This window comes from Clinocottus analis, unplaced genomic scaffold (assembly GCF_023055335.1).
Source record: "Clinocottus analis isolate CAN_PGR_092001 unplaced genomic scaffold, fCliAna1.0.p SCAF_16, whole genome shotgun sequence".
Lineage (NCBI taxonomy): Eukaryota > Metazoa > Chordata > Actinopteri > Perciformes > Cottidae > Clinocottus > Clinocottus analis.
The window spans coordinates 4095061-4113010 of NW_027175887.1; the positions used below are offsets into that span (position 1 = coordinate 4095061).

A 17950-nucleotide genomic window follows, 5' to 3' on the forward strand; every position below is an offset into this window, starting at 1 on the left:
TTCTAATTATCTTAGAGCCAACTTTTCCCAGCATCAAAGACTCACCGATTAGGAACTCGAAGCAGAACGTTATCATTTGTTTTCCATCTAAAATTAAGTCACAATTACGGTTTTCCCATGACTAATTATTATCACTCATTGTTATTACTGGTGTCACTGATGAGCTTGCTTTACTAGCTGTAATGATTGTATGGTTACATTCCGATGCAACAACTCTATAGCCTCTGAGTGATTCAATGCTGGTCGATATTAGAAACACAGCTGTCTCTCATATTAGTGAAGGTCTGACGTGACGTGGAGTCAATGACCTGATACTACAGCGCAGAGTGTGCACTGCCCTCCAGTGGTCACAGTGGAGAACTGCGACACTAAATCAGTCAATATCTAGTAAGTGCAACTCAACAACAACAACAATTGGTTAAGTGATTACAACAATGCCAACACTGACACTGGTGCTGCTGGTCGCTGAGTGGAGAGACGTTTTAATGACAGTTCTAACTTTTCATTGTGGTGACGTCATCACATCTGGGCTGCACAGCGCCGCTCTGCTCTTCATGGCTGCAGCTGCACCGATGCTCTCTGCGGTCCGCTGCTAATTGAAGGACTTAAATGAGTTAAAAGCAAGAAAACGTCTCAATCGCAGAGGAGGCATGCGGAATCCGTCTCCTGTATTATAAGCCGCCAAGCCAAACGGCGTTACTGTAGTTTTCTCTGTTGGGATGTCGTCATCTGAAAATGCTGCGTCACATGAAGGTATGTCGATTACTGTTATGGTTACACACGTCGCTGCTCAGAGCAGCACTGTTCCTGTATGCACTACAGGCTATTACTAAAACAATAATAATAATCATATTTTCATATCAAGGAAATAAACCAATCCATAATTAGGAGCATGAATATGATCTGAAATCATTTAACTAACATGTTTTTTTTTCAAATATCTGCTTTTAAATATAATTACTATTATTAAGAAACGATAATATACATGTATTATGGCATGTCATTTTGCCCCAGGCTGTGAAGCGTCACTCCCTGCAGCAGAGGCTGAACCGCTGAGGATTGTTCTGTTGGGGAGGACAGGGACAGGCAGGAGCTCCTCAGGTAACACCATCTTAGGCAGATCCGCCTTCTGGGTGAGCGCCTCCCCCTGCTCCATCACCACAGAGTGCCAGAGGCAGACTGGGACGGTCCTCGGGCGCAGCATCTCTGTGATTGACACTCCGGGTTTCTCGCACACACGTCTGTCACCCGAGGAGGTCATGGCAGGCGTGGGGCAGAGCGTTGCCCTGTCCGCTCCGGGACCCCACGCCCTCTTGGTGACCCTGCAGCCCGGCAGGTTCACGCAGGAGGAGAGGGACGCCTTAGAGTGGATCAAGGCCACGTTTGGACCTGGAGCCACCAGGTTCACCACGGTGCTGTTCACCTGGGGAGACCAGCTGCGGGGGAAACGCATCGAGGACTTTTTGGGGGAGAGCGACGAGCTGTCGGAATTCGTCAGCGGCTGCCATGGAGGTTATCACGTCTTCGATAACAGTGAACAAGGAAAGACAGCGGAGTGCTCCCGACAGGTCCTGCACCTCCTGAAGAAGGTAGACAGGACTGTGGCGAGCAACGGAGGCGGTTGCTACAGCAATGAGATGTTCAAGGAGGCGGAGAGGGCCATCAGGGAGGTGCAAGAGAGGATTCTGGGAGAGAGAGGACACAAGGTGGAGTCCCCGAATAAGAGGGATCAAAACAAAGAGGAGCAGAGACCTGAGTTGGGGAGCAGGAGAAGGGAGGAAGAGGAGGCCAGGAAACGGGCGGAGAGGCTCTTCTGGTGCGAGTTGCTGACCGCGGTGGGGAAAGGCGCCGCAGAGGGTGCAGGGATCATGGGGAAAGACGACGACGGGAAGGGGAAGATTGTGAAGAAGGTGAAGGTGGTGGAGAGGGCGGCGGCTCTGGCAGCATCGCCGCTCTGCATCACTTCAGCCGCCAAAGCGGTGGGAGGAGCCGTGAGGGAGGGGAGCAAGGTGCTGTTCAAGCACAGGAAAACCTTCCTGAAAACACCTCACTGACCAAAGTCACGTATCCCTCGTTGCAATTTAAAACCTTTGATCAATGTAGAGCGGTGATGTGTGAAAGTCTTTCTTTTTTACATTGTGCATCTAATTGTATCTCTGTTTTACGTCAGCACAACAGCCAGCACTTTCAAACCACACTATTACATGAGAATGTGTGTTATCTGCATGTGTGTGTGTGTGTGCGCGCGTGTGTGTGTATGTGTGCGAGCGTGTGTGTGTGTACCCTACAGAAAGGTAAACATCCTGGTGTGATGTGACCCGTGTAGATTGGTAACAAAGAACAATAGCCACACCTTTTGAATTGAGACAATTCACGTGTTATAATAAAGGTATTGTCATAAAAATGGTGAGTAATTCAACTTACTGTACTAAAACATTTGCAAGTGTAAAAAAGAGATTTATCTTTGACAGAAGTTTCCCCTCCACTTTTTCTTCTTCTATTTTTATATATCCCTGACACAAAGAAACAATCCAGGAAAGACGACAGCATTTGTTTGAATAAAACATCGGCGAATAACCTGTTCCATCTTTGGTTTCATTTAAGACACAAAACAGTGTTTAGCCCTTTTTCCTCCCACAAAGAAATACATTGAAATTGAACGACAACAATTAAGAGGAAATACAAAACTTGAACATACAGGCAATAAGAAAAGAAATAGTTTGCATATAGTGCAGTTAGCTATTCAGGAGGGTCTAATGTTACACAACCAGAGAGGAAGACACTTTATGGAAGATGTACAGATTGTAAAGCCTCAAGAGGAAAAGGTACGATTAGTGATATTGTGCTACATAAATAAAATGAACTTGACTGAAAAAGAGTATATATTTTTAAAAAAAAAACTACAATATTTGTCCTTCCTGTAAATCAGGGAGGACTACGTTTGTCAAACATGGCGGTGATTGAATAAAGTGTAAGAAGCTTTGACGTAAAACTCTGGGACCTTTTACAGCATTAACGCAGCAAACATACAATCTACCTGAAGTACAATTTCGTGGATTTACCATCGTAACAGTCTCCACAGCCAAAGTCCCAAATGTAGAAAGAATCAGACAGTTTCTAAAGTGTTAATCACTCCATTTAAAGTTCCACGCACACATGAAGGACATTTGGATTTTATGAAGAAAAACACAAACACACAAAAACAAACATACATCCCATAACTCTGACCACAACAGCTCATGTAAGCATACAGACTCACACACCGAGTACCAATCACAGCACACAGAAATCTGGTGCGCACATGTTAGCCTCCAGACTGACGTCGGACCATCAGTCCCACTGGGAGGAACGGATGCGGAGCTGCAGCGGGCGGCTTTAAATGGGCATCGGCAGGCCCATCTTTCCTCGGCCTCGAAGCACTGCAGACGGGCGGAGGACAGAGAGGAAGAACAGAGCAGGGTTGAGAGAGGGGAATTTGCTTTTAAGAGCTCAAAGTGAAACTTTTCCCAACGCCGCTGTTTACCAGCTGAGCTAACAACAGAAGCAGACCCATGCGCTTTGCTCTGACTGCTGCCAAGAAGGATCCTCCTCAACAGTGAACACAGCAGCAGACAGTATAATTAACAGAATATAATTAACAGGATATAATTAACAGAATAAAATGAACGTCTTCTAATTACAACACACAGCCTGGTTGTCTGACTAATAAATCTACTGTGTATCAATCAGTTGTACTTTGTATTGTCAATTTACTTTATTTTTCATTGAACAAGGAAACATATCAAACATCTGTTCTTTATGAAGCTATAATTTAAATCCCTTTCCTTTTTTTTTGGTAATTTGGCTTTGACAATACATGTTGGCATTGTGTACATTATAATAAGCTTTTGGCATTATGTTTGGTAATTCGTGGATGAGGTGATTGAGAAACGTCTGAATACTGGCTGTAGCTCTCTCTAGAGATCAGCTGGGTCGAGCTGCCAGCAGTTTGTGTACTCAATCATCGCCTTTGCTCGAGTCCCTGCTCACCCCTTGTGACGTAAAGGTAGAAGAAATCGCAGTAGAAAATGGTCTGCACGACGCCGGACACCACGGCGATCTGGTCGAAGAAGCCCTCGGTGTGGTAGCGCCACACCCAGTTGGCTAAGTAGAGGGCCCGGTAGAGGCCGAGGAAGAACAGGTAGTGGGTGGTGATGGACTCGGCCTCGCCGGTCTTTGTGATCATGAAGAGCTGCGGCATTATGGCCACCGCCTCCAAGAAGATGGAGAAGGTCCACAGGATCTGGACGGAATCAGAGGGAGACAGACACACAAGTTGACTCTTAAATCGGAGGTGTTGAAAGCACAAATGGGACAAAGTGTATCGTCTGGAAGATCCTGGAACATTAATACAAAACTAACTGTAAATCCTTCAAGCTGCGTGCTCATACGCCAGGAGGGATCTAAACGCTTCTACACCTGGACCCAAATGCATTGAAGACACAGTGCTGCTGTACCTCCATTGGGGTGAAGGCGTAGTTCTCCAGGAAGGAAAGCCCGATCACCGGCACCAACAGGAACTCCACGCGGAACGTGTCGTTGTCAGAGTCGTACGAGCTCCTGAAGCGCATGTAGATCAGGTACACGGTAGCATAGGCCAGAGACAGGAACACCACCTGAGAGCAGAGTCGAATGTTGATTAATGAAAAGTCCACGTAAACACTGTGACACACTATTAATAATACTGACATAATGCCTGCTGCGAGATGTGCATAGCTACTACATACTATGTAGGTGTGTGAACCTGGATTGAGCTGCAGTGTGTGTGTGTGTCCTAAGTAACATTTGAATGAAAAAAAAACAACAATTGCGTTTTCATTGGGGGCCACGGTGCGTCTTACCTTCATGACCGTGTTGTAAGGAGAGATGAAGACAGTGAACAAGTCCAGGTACCTGGTGGTGAAGACAATTGCAAACAGCACCTGAGATTTCCCAGAGATCCCTGCAGAGACAATGAGACACAATACGTTGAAACCCTGTGCAGTGTGCCCGTCTCACTTCCTGGTCCGGCACAGGAAATAGCATAATTAGCCACAATGTTATGGTTTAACAGCAAAAGGTGACCACGATACTGCAGATTTTTGGTTCGTTACTAAAGATACAGGCTGCTCTAGAAAAGGTGGAGCAGCTGTATCTGTCAACATGCCACGTCGCTCCCTCTCCTCCAGAAGCACTCAGCATTACGCACAAGCCCTTCCACAGGGGACTGAACTGATAAACAACAACAACAACAACATCAACATCATTGTGTATTTGTGAACTAGCTTCTGATGGACAACCGCGTACACATCGCGATGCGGCACGACCTCACGCGCAGTGACATGTCAGCGGTGTTCGCCTACCAGCGCAGGACTTGGACCTCCATATCTTCAGCAGCAGGATGATGATAGCCACCAGATGTGACACGTCTCCCGCCAGACGAAAGATATTCATGGTGCCTGTGTTAAAAAAAAAATAACAAAAAAGCTGAGCACAACTCCTCACGGGCCTCGCACGTCCTGCGGAGAGATGTTCAGACGCGAAAGTGCACAAAGTGCCTGGAAAAGGAGGAGGAACAGAAGAAGCTCGCAGCTGCGCAGCGACCTCAGAGACGGAAGCTCGTTGGCACGTTAAGTACACGCACGCAGACGGACAGATAGTCCCCTCATCAAGTCAGAGGTGTCGAGGTTGTTGCCTCGGAGGAAAGTTGTTTCAGAGGAGGTGACGTGGCTGACAGTCCAGGCTGCAGGAACCCGCGTCAAGCTGCCGGAAAACAAACAAATGTATCCTCTTCCGGTTCTGACTTTTTCAAAGTAAAGCTCACATTAGTAAACACGCAGAAATAATTGAGCTGCTTCACGAGCATGTCGACGGGTATTCAACACGGATGAATTATTATTTAATTAATATTCAAACAATCCGTTTTAAAAAAAAGAAGATGTTATTGTTTTACTTCAAAGGGCTAAAGCGCAATTGTTCCGGTGTTGCTCGATGATGACGTGATGCAAATAGTTTAACGAGCCGTCATCAGGACAGAAGGGCCCAGATGAAGCAGCAGATGGCGACACGCTGCAGGAAATACGAAACCATAACGGTTTTAGGATGAGGAAAATAAAACATTGACATCAAACTAAATAAAACATTTCGTTGTTCTAGAAGTAGGTACATTTATTAAAGTGATTTTGAGGGAATTTATTTCATTATCAGATCGCAATAGTGGATAGATGATGAGTTCATGGTCATGTAGTGGTGGTGTCTTCTCCTGCGCCTCTGTCTGAACCATAAACATTCATTATCATCCATGACATCTTTACCTGTCTTCTATTCATTTCATTTTTCAATTGTTGCTATCCTTTTCATTTGTGTATAAATGTTGTATTTGTATTTTCTGTTTAATAGAAAAAAAACATAATGTGGAACGCTTTGAATTGCATTTGTGTGTGAAATGTGTTTTACTAATAAATTGCCTTAACTTACCTACTTCCTGACTCAACACTGGATAATGGATGACATGCATCATAGACCAATATTTCCTCTCTTCAGATTAAAATGTCAACACACATGCAACAATGTCGTTATCAGATCATATTGAACTGATTTAAAGTGATTCCATTAGTGGATTTCATTAGTAATCATGTTTCACGGTAGATGATTAATAATTATTTGTGACAGATTGTAATTCCAAAATCCATCCCACACAGGAAAGAGTGTTTTGAGTCTTCTTCTGCTGTGGTGCGCTGTTTCTATTTGTGTTATTCTTATTTAAATGATTAGTTTCTGTCTTATGCAATAGAATAGCGTCTCTCAAGATCTTTCCTTTACCAGTGAGGGCTTCTTTGTACTCTTCTTTTCAGTGTTTTAAATACTCTTTCTTGTCTTCTGGCATGTCCGTTCCACCGGGCTTCCATTCCTCATTAATTCTGCTATCTGAGTCACAGTCAAAACCTAAAACCACTCGGTGTCTCCCTTTATATCAAATCCCAGCGTCTCCACCGCCTCCTTCGTCCTCCCTCTTAATCCACAAATTGCAGCTGTATTCTGGCATGGCACACATCCTGCTCCCCTACATCCTACTCTCGTGTTTGATGCAGTGAGATCAGCACCGGGCACCAGAGGAAATGCTTTCAGCCTACGTCGACTGCATCCGTGGTGGTGCAGAGAAGTGAGGGGGCACCGCACGCCAGCAGCTTCTGTGCACCCCTAAAGCATCCTGCACAGAGCCTGGTCCCGCTCTCCGTCAACAGGTTGTTCAAGTGCAGTATCATTCTCAAGCAGACCTGCATATTATGTGAAATCTATAAAGCCGACATTAAGAGTGTGAAATGAGCAATGAAGCAGGGCGCAAGAAGAAGAAACAGACAATTAGATACAAAATACGCAATAAAGAGATGCTTTATTTCTCTCCTATGTTTGATTCAAACCATGACAAATGCACTGCAGAGGACATCCTCTGGACTGAGCTGACCCAGGCTGAGCAAAAGGTTATGGGAACTAATCTGACACCCAGGCCTGATTAGTCGCTATTTATACATCCACACATCCAGTCTGCCTGGTCATCTTCTCCTCAGATGCTGATCAGTCTGTCTGCAACGCTCGACCTTCTCTTTTTCTCCCATCAGACACAGCACAACTTTACTGTTGTGTTACAGGCATTTAGTGTCTTTTCAAAACCACCAACAATATGGCAAAGGCTCCCCTCAGCTGTGAGCTACTGTCGGCAATTACCATTAAAACAAGGCATATGGTACAACTATTTTATAGCCATGCAGAGTTTAACTTCAGCGCCTGGAGTCTCCTTGTAAAGCTGGAGCATTATCCCAATTTTCAAAGTCGTATTTAAGGCTTTAAAACATCTTATTTTGACTTTTACATGGTTTGGATTTATGTTAAAAAACCTATTCATCAAGGTAACAGTGACAAATTGCTTTTATTGAACGGGTAGCAGTAACATAGCATTTTCACTTCCCCCGCCCCAAAATGTACATGTTAAAAAAAAATCAATAAATAATTCAGAGAAGTGCTCGACAATGTGTTCTCCTGGTTTTACTGGCTGCCGCGTACGAACCCCAATCATCCATGTTATATCTGTTGGTGGTCTGACTTGATGTGAGGTCACAGTCCTGTTGCTTCACTCTCTCCCAATGTGTGAAAGGTGAAACTCGAGTGAAACGGTCTCCAGTCTTTCACGCTGGCGCGGCCCCTGTCATGTGTCTCGTCGACTCTAACAGACTGCTTTCACGTTGCATGTATGTTACCGCCTGAAGCTCCTTCTGTCCGCATGCTTTCTGTTGCCGTTCGTGCTGTGTGTCCGTCCGCCCCCTCCTTCCTCCTCTGTGAATTGGTCATATGGGCAGATGCACACCCACATCCCTATTTAGAGAGAGATTTTGAAAAGAGGTACTCCCTCTATATAATTTAGAGAGGGATGGAAGGAGTGCAGGAGGGAGGGAGCACTGAGGGGGCAAAAGGGGGTCTGTGGGCCAGAGGGGATGGGGGTGGTTTCCATAGAAACTGTTTTTCCTCAATTCATATTTTATAATTATGTGGATGAAAGATGAAGGAATCCAAAATCAAACTAGACAATGTCTCTTGGGGCCTCTCTATCGAGAATAGGGAGACGGTGTCGAGCACCAGAAGTTCATCTGAGAGCGTTGACGGGGGTTTCGAAAACCTCTAATGGTCTCTGTCAAGACAAATAGGTCATATGTGTTCATTTCAGAGCCAAAAAGCCACAATTATTCCCATACTGTCCCTTATGTACAGTATTGAGTTCACTCCCATCCTTTGCAGTTGCCCAGGTGGCCCATTGGGGTTGAGGCGCTGTCTCTTAAAACCTCAATGGATGGCCCGGTACCTACTTTCTGGCCCCTCGCTTCCTGACATCTCTCTGCTCTCCCTAAAGGCATGACATGTTCAACAGCCATTCAGCCCAACAGCAAATGCAGTTATAGTCTCCAGACTCCGTCTCCATCATCAAGTTGAATGAGCTGAAACAAGAAGGTTGACTCAAAGACACTTCAACCACAGTCGTAGCGCTCAAACCTGGTTCCCCGTCCAGAAGATCTGCACAGTCCCAGGCCACATCGACACCGTGTTAGTCAAAGGATAACCAAAGACTGACCGTCCCACATCCACAGTGGAACGGCCACAGTGTGTAAGAAGGAGCCCACTGCAACGCCACAGCACTTCAAGCTGGAGAGCGACTCGGCACAGAATGACAGGGCAGAAACACCGCTGCTGCTGCGCCGCTTCAACCGTTCAAAGCAGCACTTCTCTTGGTGTCGATGCGGCGTCGCACGTGTGTTGCCGGAGCTGTGGAGAGTTGACTGTGTTGGAGTGAAAGTAGAAGGGATTATGTTTACAGGCCTTCGTCATTGTGTGCTTGGTGATTCATGTTTTTTAAACTATGACGGCAACTCAAGCGCTTTCTTCCGAGCCCCCGTTGTCCTTTTGTCTCTCACCTGTTACTGTATCATCTCTGTTGCTCCTCGAGGAGTCAGCCGAGAAATCATGACTCAGACGAGCGCTCGCTTGCTTACATGGGCACATCAGGCATTATTCAACACCCACACATGCCGAGAGGGCTTCGACAAAGTGGCAGCCCCCCCTGTCGTCTCCTCGCTTTCACTCTCTTTGCCTTTCTTTTATCTGTTGCTCTTCGTTTTTCCTCCCCTCCTTCATCCCTCCCTCCCTCCCTCCCTTCCAAACACATGCTCGGCCGAGGGGAGCTTGACACAGCGTTTTCAGAGAGGCAGGATTATAGTCAGGGAAGGAGGCAGCAGAGGACCATAACGGACTCAAGGAGGGAAACAACAGGGATGAGAGAAGGAACAAGCGATGAAGAGGAAACTAAAAGAGTGAAGAAAGGAGAGAGGCTCTCACGGACAGTGAATGTGAGGATGCAGGACCTTTTTGCTTTGGACAGTGAAAGTGATTCTTTAGAAGAGAAGTGACGGAAAACAACAACTAACTTGCAGGGTGAGTGTCATTGTATTTCAGTCAGGAGACGGGAACAATAATAATAATAATAATAATAATAATAATAACTCGCTGGATTAAGATTGTTTTATTCATCACCATTTTGCATTACAGATGACAGATATTAAGAGCAGTTCTAGTTTTACCTTTAAACACTGTCACAGTTATCATGTATGAGCACTGTTCAGACATTGTGTGTGTGTGTGTGTGTGTGTGTGTGTGTGTGTGTGTGTGTGTGTGTGTGTGTGAGTGCGTGTGTGTGTGTGTTTGTGTGTGTGTGTCCTCCATACATTGAGGAAATGCACCTGTTGGTCAAATTCATATTTTGTTTTGATTAGTATTGTTTTTGTGCATCTTAGAGTCAAATTGAAAATAAATCTTCAATGAGTAAAGGGAGAGGGGAACACAGGTAGTAGACATGATCAATAGTATTGATGATCAATAGTATACATGATCAAGAGTATACATGATCAGCTTGTGGCTTGGATCAAAACAAAACAATCACAATGGAAACTATAAAGCTGGGTTGCACCAACAAGGATTAACTCTTAAACCAGGTTCAGACCAGTTTTCTTTTTAAAAAAATCCAGTTGCACCAAACTTTAAACCTAGTTTAACCTCAGTTTACAACTAATCCTGGGTAAATCTAACCCTCTGGTAATTTCAGTTTAATTTCCATTTAAATCTAGATTAAAATCAAATCTGTTGCACCAGTTATTTTAAACCTAGACTAAACCTGGATAAGCAGTTATATTTAAACCACCTCTGGAGGAGGTTTATCTCCATTTTATTGACAGCATGGCTGCATATCTTCGCTGGATGGGGGTTAGAGGAAAGCGTTCCTCGCAGGAAAATTAGAGATAGGTTAAACCCAATTGAATTCTATGACAGCGAGTTTTCACAGCGTAAAGATTCACAAAGGAGTCTGTCACATACCTCAATGTGAAGGTTGGACCAGCAGTCAAACATGGAAGAGAGAGGAACGTTGCTGTTCCAACACTTCTCCTGCTCCCAGTAGCTTTGCAATTTTATGCTACAAGGTTAGTTTAGAAAAAAATGGCATAATTTAGGGTTATTTAGTTCTGTATTTGTTAAACGTACATTGTGAATTTGTTTACATTTCGTTGGAATCCATCATGGCGGACATTGAACATAAACTAATCCTGTTTCAACCCTAGTTTAAACTAGTTTAACCAATCCAGGGTTAAAATGAAGATGTGCAACACACCTCTGATTAAATATAAACCAGTTTAAACCTAGATTTACTAACCCTAGATTAACTCTAAACCAGGATTAATGTAATCCTTGTTGGTGCAACCCAGCCTAAAACAGCCTTTGGGACAGAAAAAAATGCAAAACATTTTCGTATATAAGTCCGTCGCAGGGATCCTGAGAATAAAGTGATCTTTTTAGTTTGAATAAAGATGGTTTAGGAGAAAGTTATTGAAAACAACATCAACCAGGACTGTTAAGATAAATACATACATCTTTAAAAACAGTGTGTAAGAACACTTGAGAAAAAAAGACTTCCACCCTCCATTTAAAGGCGAATCCATGTTAATGCTCATTAACTTTGCTCGAGTGTCATAAATGTTCCCTTTTACTGCATCATTTACAGTTGGACGGATTGTACCTGATCTACCACATGAACTATTGGAAATGCAATATGTTTTTTGCAAAGATAAAAAATGGACAACATGGGATAAAGAACCATCTGAAAGCAGGCCCACACGGAGGTTGTCTGGGATGCGAGCGTGGGAATCTTCTTCTCTGTGGGCTGGCTCGTGACAAGCAGAGGTGAAACCAGGGTTATGTATCGCTCATGTTCACGTCACACAAACTAGTTCTCCAAAAGAAAACCAGGAGGAAGGGAACCAGCTCAGTGGAGCGATTGGACCAGTCACACAGCCCCAGTGTCCCAGCACAAAGGTTTGCAAACATGTGCTTCCATTGATGGACTGAATTTATGTAACAAGATTATTCTGCCGGTAGTTTTCAACAATCATCTTGACAATCAGATTCAGAAGGAAGAAAAACATTCTGTTAGGGTTACATAATTCGCCGTTGAATGCATCAGGTAATCATACAAACCTTTCAGACACAGTGAGGTTTTTTTTTCTTCTTCTCTTTTCTATTACGTCCAGAATATTCTAAAAAATGACTCAGACCATTTTGCGTAGTTACTTAACTACAGCTGCCATATCATAACGTTCGGGTAGTCACACTTGACGTATCGTTTATTTTTGCGACAGATGTAATATTGCGTCTGATAAGAGGTGATTACTGGAGGCTTTAGGGGAAGTGGACACGGCATCTTAATCCCCAACCAGCCAACCTTCTTTTCTTTGTCTTCCATCTCTTTGTGGGATTAACTGTCATGAAATCTCCACCTTTCTTATTTCAGTGCGACAGATTATGACTTTTATTCTGTGAATTTATGAGATTAGGGAGGAGTTAGTGACGCAAGGACACAAGTGTGCACACTAAAGAATGCACAGTAAGGCCGAACTTCAGAAAGTACATTTTACACAGAAACAGAGCTGCTGCTAACGATTACTTCTTTAATCAATAGAAACATCGTTTAGTTTATAAAATAACAGAAAATGTGAAGGAAAAAAAATGTAGGCGACATCTTAAACTTGTTTTTGTTGGAGCAACAAATTAGATTTTGGAAGAAGCAAGTCTCTAAACTGGTGTCAATCCACTAGCATCAGGACACAAGTTGCTCCATCTCAACATACTTTATTAATGTCTACCGCTCTCTATATCCCCAACCTCAAAACTAAATAATAACATGAAGATAATCTCAAATCTGAACTAGATTTCAAACCAAAAGTAATGAGTAATGAGTCCTCCGTTCTTTCAGTGTCTCTGGTCAAATCATTAGGAAGATAAATGGGAAAGAGCAAAACATAAAAGCTTTCCAGAATGCTTTATGACCCAGGTCTTTCATCCTCATCCACGGTGCCGCTCAGTAATATGGATCAAGAAAGTCCTCACTAAGAGTGACCTCATGTGTCAAGCTGAATGTAGCTGCTGACTCTCCTCCTCTCTCTCTCCCTCCCTCCCTCCCTGACTCATGTTATGAGAGCACTTAATACTGTGTTTCACCACAATGCTTCTGGTGACTCTCTCCATGCTCTCCGTCCCCCAAATGCCAAAGTAGACGTGTTCCTATGGAAACCAGCTTCACTGGAAGTCCCAGTTTTACCTGCATGGTGACCATTAACTGGTTTGTATTGTGTGTGTGTGTGTGTTGTTGTATACCTGCGCTCTGCCGGCCTCATTACAGGTTATAACATCTTTTGCACCGAGAAGCAGACATCACTGATGATGGATGCATGATTGCATTTTCCTTTAATAGATGCAGCTTGGAGGGGGGCATTATTTCACAGCTGTGTAGCTGGTAGTATCTGTGTGGAGACAAACCAAAAATCAAAGATGAAAATGTAATCCTCATATACACGTATAAATACAGATATGGATGTGTCACTGCAGAGGAATAAAGATACAGATCATCCTTTCTTCATGATGTTCAGTAAATTAAGCTCATTCATTCCCTTTAAATGCATTTAATATGTAAAGAAAAAAGCAAACCACTGCAGGCTTCTGCCTGGATTTACTATCTGCTTTACAACACAGGTTTTATGAAGGAAGGATTATGTGACAGGATCTTCTTTGTATTTCTAGACAGACAGTTTTTGTACTCAGACAAAAAACAAACACTTAAGCTGTGCTCATGTTGTTTAAGATTCTTGTCTTCCTGGAGAAAGGTTGTTGAGTTGCTGTACTTTGTCACAGAAAAGCATTTTATTTTCTGTCCATACAAAGATTAATTATATCTGAACACATTCTAGGTGTGTAGGCTAATGAAATAAATCCATAAATCTGTGGCTTTAACTTCTGGTGAATCTTTTTGACGAAAAAAAAGTTTGCTCAAATCTTGGATCCTTTGATGTCTCAGAAACTAAACTTGTGATTTTCATCAAAAGTGGTCTTGACATAAAGAAGCTCACGTGATTGAACATGATCACATGTATTGATAGGTGACTGCATGGTACTTGAACTCAAACTAAATACAAATCTAAATAATTCTCCAACTTGCTCTTCACACAAAACACAATATTCAAACTGCTTTAAAGTACATTTGATTTGCAGTCTGCGCAGACTCTCTCCTTCAGAATTAAGTATATCTCAATAGTATTGTACAGAAATAAAATCCCATGTAAACGAGAGCGTTTCAATAAATTTGTTTTTACTGGAGTGTATTGTTAATGGTTTCCGTGTGTGTGAGAGTGAGTGATAATAGACTCTTGAGATGATTCTTTATAGATAAACCAAAGCAAACACTTTGGTCTATCTATAATTGTGTGTAGATGAAATGTAACAGCCACTTACACCCACATACAACATTACAACTCAGTTCTCAGGAGTGCAGTCGCTGTTCTTTAAGAAGCAAGTCATCCACATCTTTAGCTCACATAAAGCAGGAAAACAAACCAACAGTTTGTCAAGAGATGAAGTGTGATTGAACCGTGTGAAGTTTTATAAAAGTTAAAGAAGGAAATGTTATGTGTGTATGAACGTCAAACCCCCATTTAATTAGATAACGGTGACTTTGCATGACCCGATACGGACTGATTCTGTTCCTGTCCGTCTCGCTCCTGCAGGGGTCTTCTCAGTGCACCAGCACCACCTGCATGGTGGTGAGCTGCAGGACCGAGTCTGGCCTCCCACACGGGCCCCGTACCAGAGACCACTGGTGCCATGGGAACAAGTAGGTTCAACAGGTGATGATTCACTCCTCAGCTGCCGAGTGTGCGATTCATTCTTCATGTTATTGAGTAGTTTTTAGAAAGACCTGCATCTGCTCTTTGAAGTTACTAACTGTTCTTTTGCCACTTAGCTCACTGAAGTCAGTTTAACATCTGCCCCATTCAACATCTGCAGAGCGGGAATGTTACGTTTAGTGTTACTGCACAATTCATTAGACTTATCCTGGAAACTGCTGTTGCTTTACAGAAACTATTTGTTCCTTTTGCAACGTTCTCTTGACGTGGACGGTAGGAATGGGCTCGCTAATTTGGTGATCTAGTCGGGGTGAGTCAGGTCCGGCTTAAGGATATTAGGCACATCCTCAGAAAGGCCAAGGCCGTCCTCCACTGTCCTGCGCCTGCCTTCAGCCAGCTGCAACAGATCGCCCGATTAGAGAACAGGAAGGCTGAAGGTTGTTGTATTAATGGTCATCAATACGCTGAACGTTGAATCGTATGCACATTATTAGCCTGCCACATTATTTTATATTGTCTATATATGAGGGCTTGGATGTTTCATCGTTTGGGTTTCCTTTTGTCTTAGAGTTTTGGGCAGTCTTATTGTCTTCTTTCTTTGTGTGGTGTTTTAAAGCCCACATAAAATGTTCCCTTCAAGGAACAATAGAGATGGACTTTATGTAGAAAATGTATGCAAAACAAAAACTTTCAAACATCTGATCTCTTCTTATGAGTGAGTAAATGACTGATTAAATGAGAGTGTTAACATTCATCTATATATAACAGGTAACATATCTGTTGGTCCATCTCAAAAACGGGTTGTCTGACTGACACTGACTCAGATATAATCCTGTAATCCGTGATGACCGGCAATCCTTCTCATGTAGATAAACTGGACTCACCTTTCCAGCTAGTAATCCTGCACATAGAGGAGAGAGACAGGTTAGGCCGTTCGATACACTCAGCTGACCGGGAGTTTGGTCAATTAGTTTCTAATGTGATACTGCTGCCAACCCCCACATCCCTGATGAGTCAGGTATTATCTTCTCGTCACTGTCAATGAGAAGGTGCATTGTGTCTCTGTGTGCTTTAAATGGTACACAAGGAAGTACACGGGGATCAATGAGATTACTGACGCTATACATTTTCCCTACATTTTGTACACACTAAAACTTGAACGATACAGATATCGACTTTTTAAATCCCAATCTTCCCCCTCTCTGTTGGCCTGACAGGTACGGCATTGTGTCAGACATTTTATCGGAGGAGGCACGCCAGAAGATCGCCAGCTCAGGACTCCATAACGGCCACAGTTCCCTCAACGTCCGACTGCACTCGCCCTGCCACGCAGAGACAGAAGACAGCAGGAAGAGCTCGGGAGCCTCTGCTGCCGGGCCCGGCGAAAGGGGACAAGGAGGGATGAATAACTACAACGGCAAGATTCTGACGAGGGGCTCCAGCCAAGTACGGAGCCGCTTTGTAAAGAAGAATGGACAATGTAATGTTCTGTTCACCAACATGGATGAAAAGAGGCAGCGCTACCTCGCTGACATCTTCACCACCTGCGTGGACATCCGCTGGAGATACCTGCTGCTTATATTCTGCGGCAGCTTTCTGGTCTCGTGGCTTTTCTTTGGCATCATCTTCTTCAGTGTCTCCCTGGTGCACGGGGACTTTGAGGAGCAACCGACGGGGAAGGGCGACGGGCTGGCGGTGGCGGGCCTGCACGGGCCCGCCTCTGGACACTCGTCTGGAGGGCCGACACAGAGGATGCCCTGCATACTCCATGTCCACGGCTTTGTCGGGGCGCTCCTGTTCTCCATGGAGACTCAGACCACCATCGGTTACGGCTGGCGCTGCGTTACCGAGGAGTGCCCCGTCGCTGTGATGACAGTGGTGGTCCAGTCCATCGTGGGCTGCATCATCGACTCTTTCATGATTGGCACCATCATGGCCAAGATGGCGCGGCCAAAGAAGAGGAACCAGACACTTGTGTTCTCCGAAAACGCGGTCATCGCCCTGCGCGATGGCAAGCTGTGCCTGATGTGGAGGGTCGGCAACCTGCGCAAGAGCCACATCGTGGAGGCTCATGTCCGTGCCCAGCTCATACGTTCATACGTCACAGCCGAGGGAGAGTTCATCCCCTTGGAGCAGATGGACCTCAATGTGGGCTACGACGAGGGAACGGACAGATTGTTCCTCGTATCCCCGCTGGTTATAATCCACGAGATAGATAAAGACAGCCCCTTGTACACTTTAAGCCGAGCTGATCTGGAGGCAGATGACTTTGAGATTGTCGTGATCCTGGAGGGGATGGTGGAGGCCACGGCCATGACCACCCAGGTCCGTAGCTCCTACCTTTCCAGAGAGGTCTTCTGGGGTCACAGGTTTGAGCCTGTGATCTATGAGGACCAGGACCGCTACAAGGTAGACTACGCTCGCTTCCACAAGACCTACGAGGTGCCGTCAACGCCCCACGTCAGCGCTAAAGAGCTCGACGAGGTCGTCAGCCGGGCCTCCTCTGCCGCTTCTCCCGTCCCGGCCTATAGATCCACCCAAGACTTGATTCCCAGATCGCTGAGCGCCTTTTGTTATGAGAACGAGGTGGCACTGAGCTGCGGGGAGGACGAGGAGGACATCTTCGACGCCCAGATTGTGAGGAAGGAGAGGGCGGAGGAGAGGAGGACTTCAGTGTCTGTAGACTTCCAAAATATGTTTCAGGACACAGCGACCATGACATCCGGCAGTCACAGCGTCATGTGTGTTCTGGACATGGACAACAACCAGATGGAGTTTGACATCCTCCAGACCGCCATCCCTCTTGATCCAGTGTCCTATAAGAGTGAGCAAGACATCTAAAGATTGTTTTGTGTCCCTCTTATATTACAATGAGTTGGACCTGAGTAGAGTATGCTTGGTGAAATTTGTAATTGCATGTCCAGAAATGAACCCCCCCCCCCCCCCTTGCCTTGTCTGTGTTGTTTTACATTTATATTATCTAATTGTTTTCTCTCATTGAGATTAGGAATTACGAAACAGAGCAAAAATGACGAAATAGCTTTTGGCACATGCAACTGCACACCTTGAAGAGCTGTAATGACGAACCAGAAGGATCTCCACCAAAGCCCTGGCAGGCTTTTATAAGATTTTATAAACAAAGGAAAGCACTATGGACTGTTTGT

At 44.6% G+C, this 17950-nt stretch overlaps 3 protein-coding genes across 5 annotated transcripts; 2 read left to right on the forward strand and 1 right to left on the reverse strand.

The window, feature by feature from the left end:
* The first annotated feature begins 585 nt into the window (after positions 1 to 585).
* Positions 586 to 2695, forward strand: LOC137787212 (GTPase IMAP family member 7-like). Its single transcript, XM_068579521.1, has 2 exons — positions 586 to 753; positions 1015 to 2695. Exons 1-2 carry the CDS (start codon positions 720 to 722, stop codon positions 2052 to 2054), a joined length of 1074 nt encoding a protein of 357 aa, XP_068435622.1. The 5' UTR covers positions 586 to 719; the 3' UTR covers positions 2055 to 2695.
* On the reverse strand, positions 2355 to 5761 carry kdelr3 (KDEL endoplasmic reticulum protein retention receptor 3). 2 transcript variants are annotated; one of them, XM_068579524.1, is made up of 6 exons: positions 5623 to 5761; positions 5382 to 5477; positions 4881 to 4981; positions 4497 to 4655; positions 4030 to 4282; positions 2355 to 3419 (listed from the first exon to the last, which is right to left on the reverse strand). In XM_068579524.1, exons 2-6 carry the CDS (start codon positions 5470 to 5472, stop codon positions 3376 to 3378), a joined length of 648 nt encoding a protein of 215 aa, XP_068435625.1. In that variant the 5' UTR covers positions 5473 to 5477; positions 5623 to 5761; the 3' UTR covers positions 2355 to 3375. The 2 variants fall into 2 exon arrangements, with proteins under 2 accessions (XP_068435625.1, XP_068435624.1); XM_068579523.1 differs by having other exon boundaries at positions 5382 to 5761.
* Positions 5762 to 9741: 3980 nt separating this feature from the next.
* On the forward strand, positions 9742 to 17720 carry kcnj4 (potassium inwardly rectifying channel subfamily J member 4). 2 transcript variants are annotated; one of them, XM_068578884.1, is made up of 3 exons: positions 9742 to 9996; positions 14667 to 14773; positions 16004 to 17720. In XM_068578884.1, exons 2-3 carry the CDS (start codon positions 14697 to 14699, stop codon positions 17625 to 17627), a joined length of 1701 nt encoding a protein of 566 aa, XP_068434985.1. In that variant the 5' UTR covers positions 9742 to 9996; positions 14667 to 14696; the 3' UTR covers positions 17628 to 17720. The 2 variants fall into 2 exon arrangements, with proteins under 2 accessions (XP_068434985.1, XP_068434986.1); XM_068578885.1 differs by lacking the exon at positions 9742 to 9996 and having other exon boundaries at positions 14691 to 14786.
* The last annotated feature ends 230 nt before the right edge of the window (positions 17721 to 17950 follow it).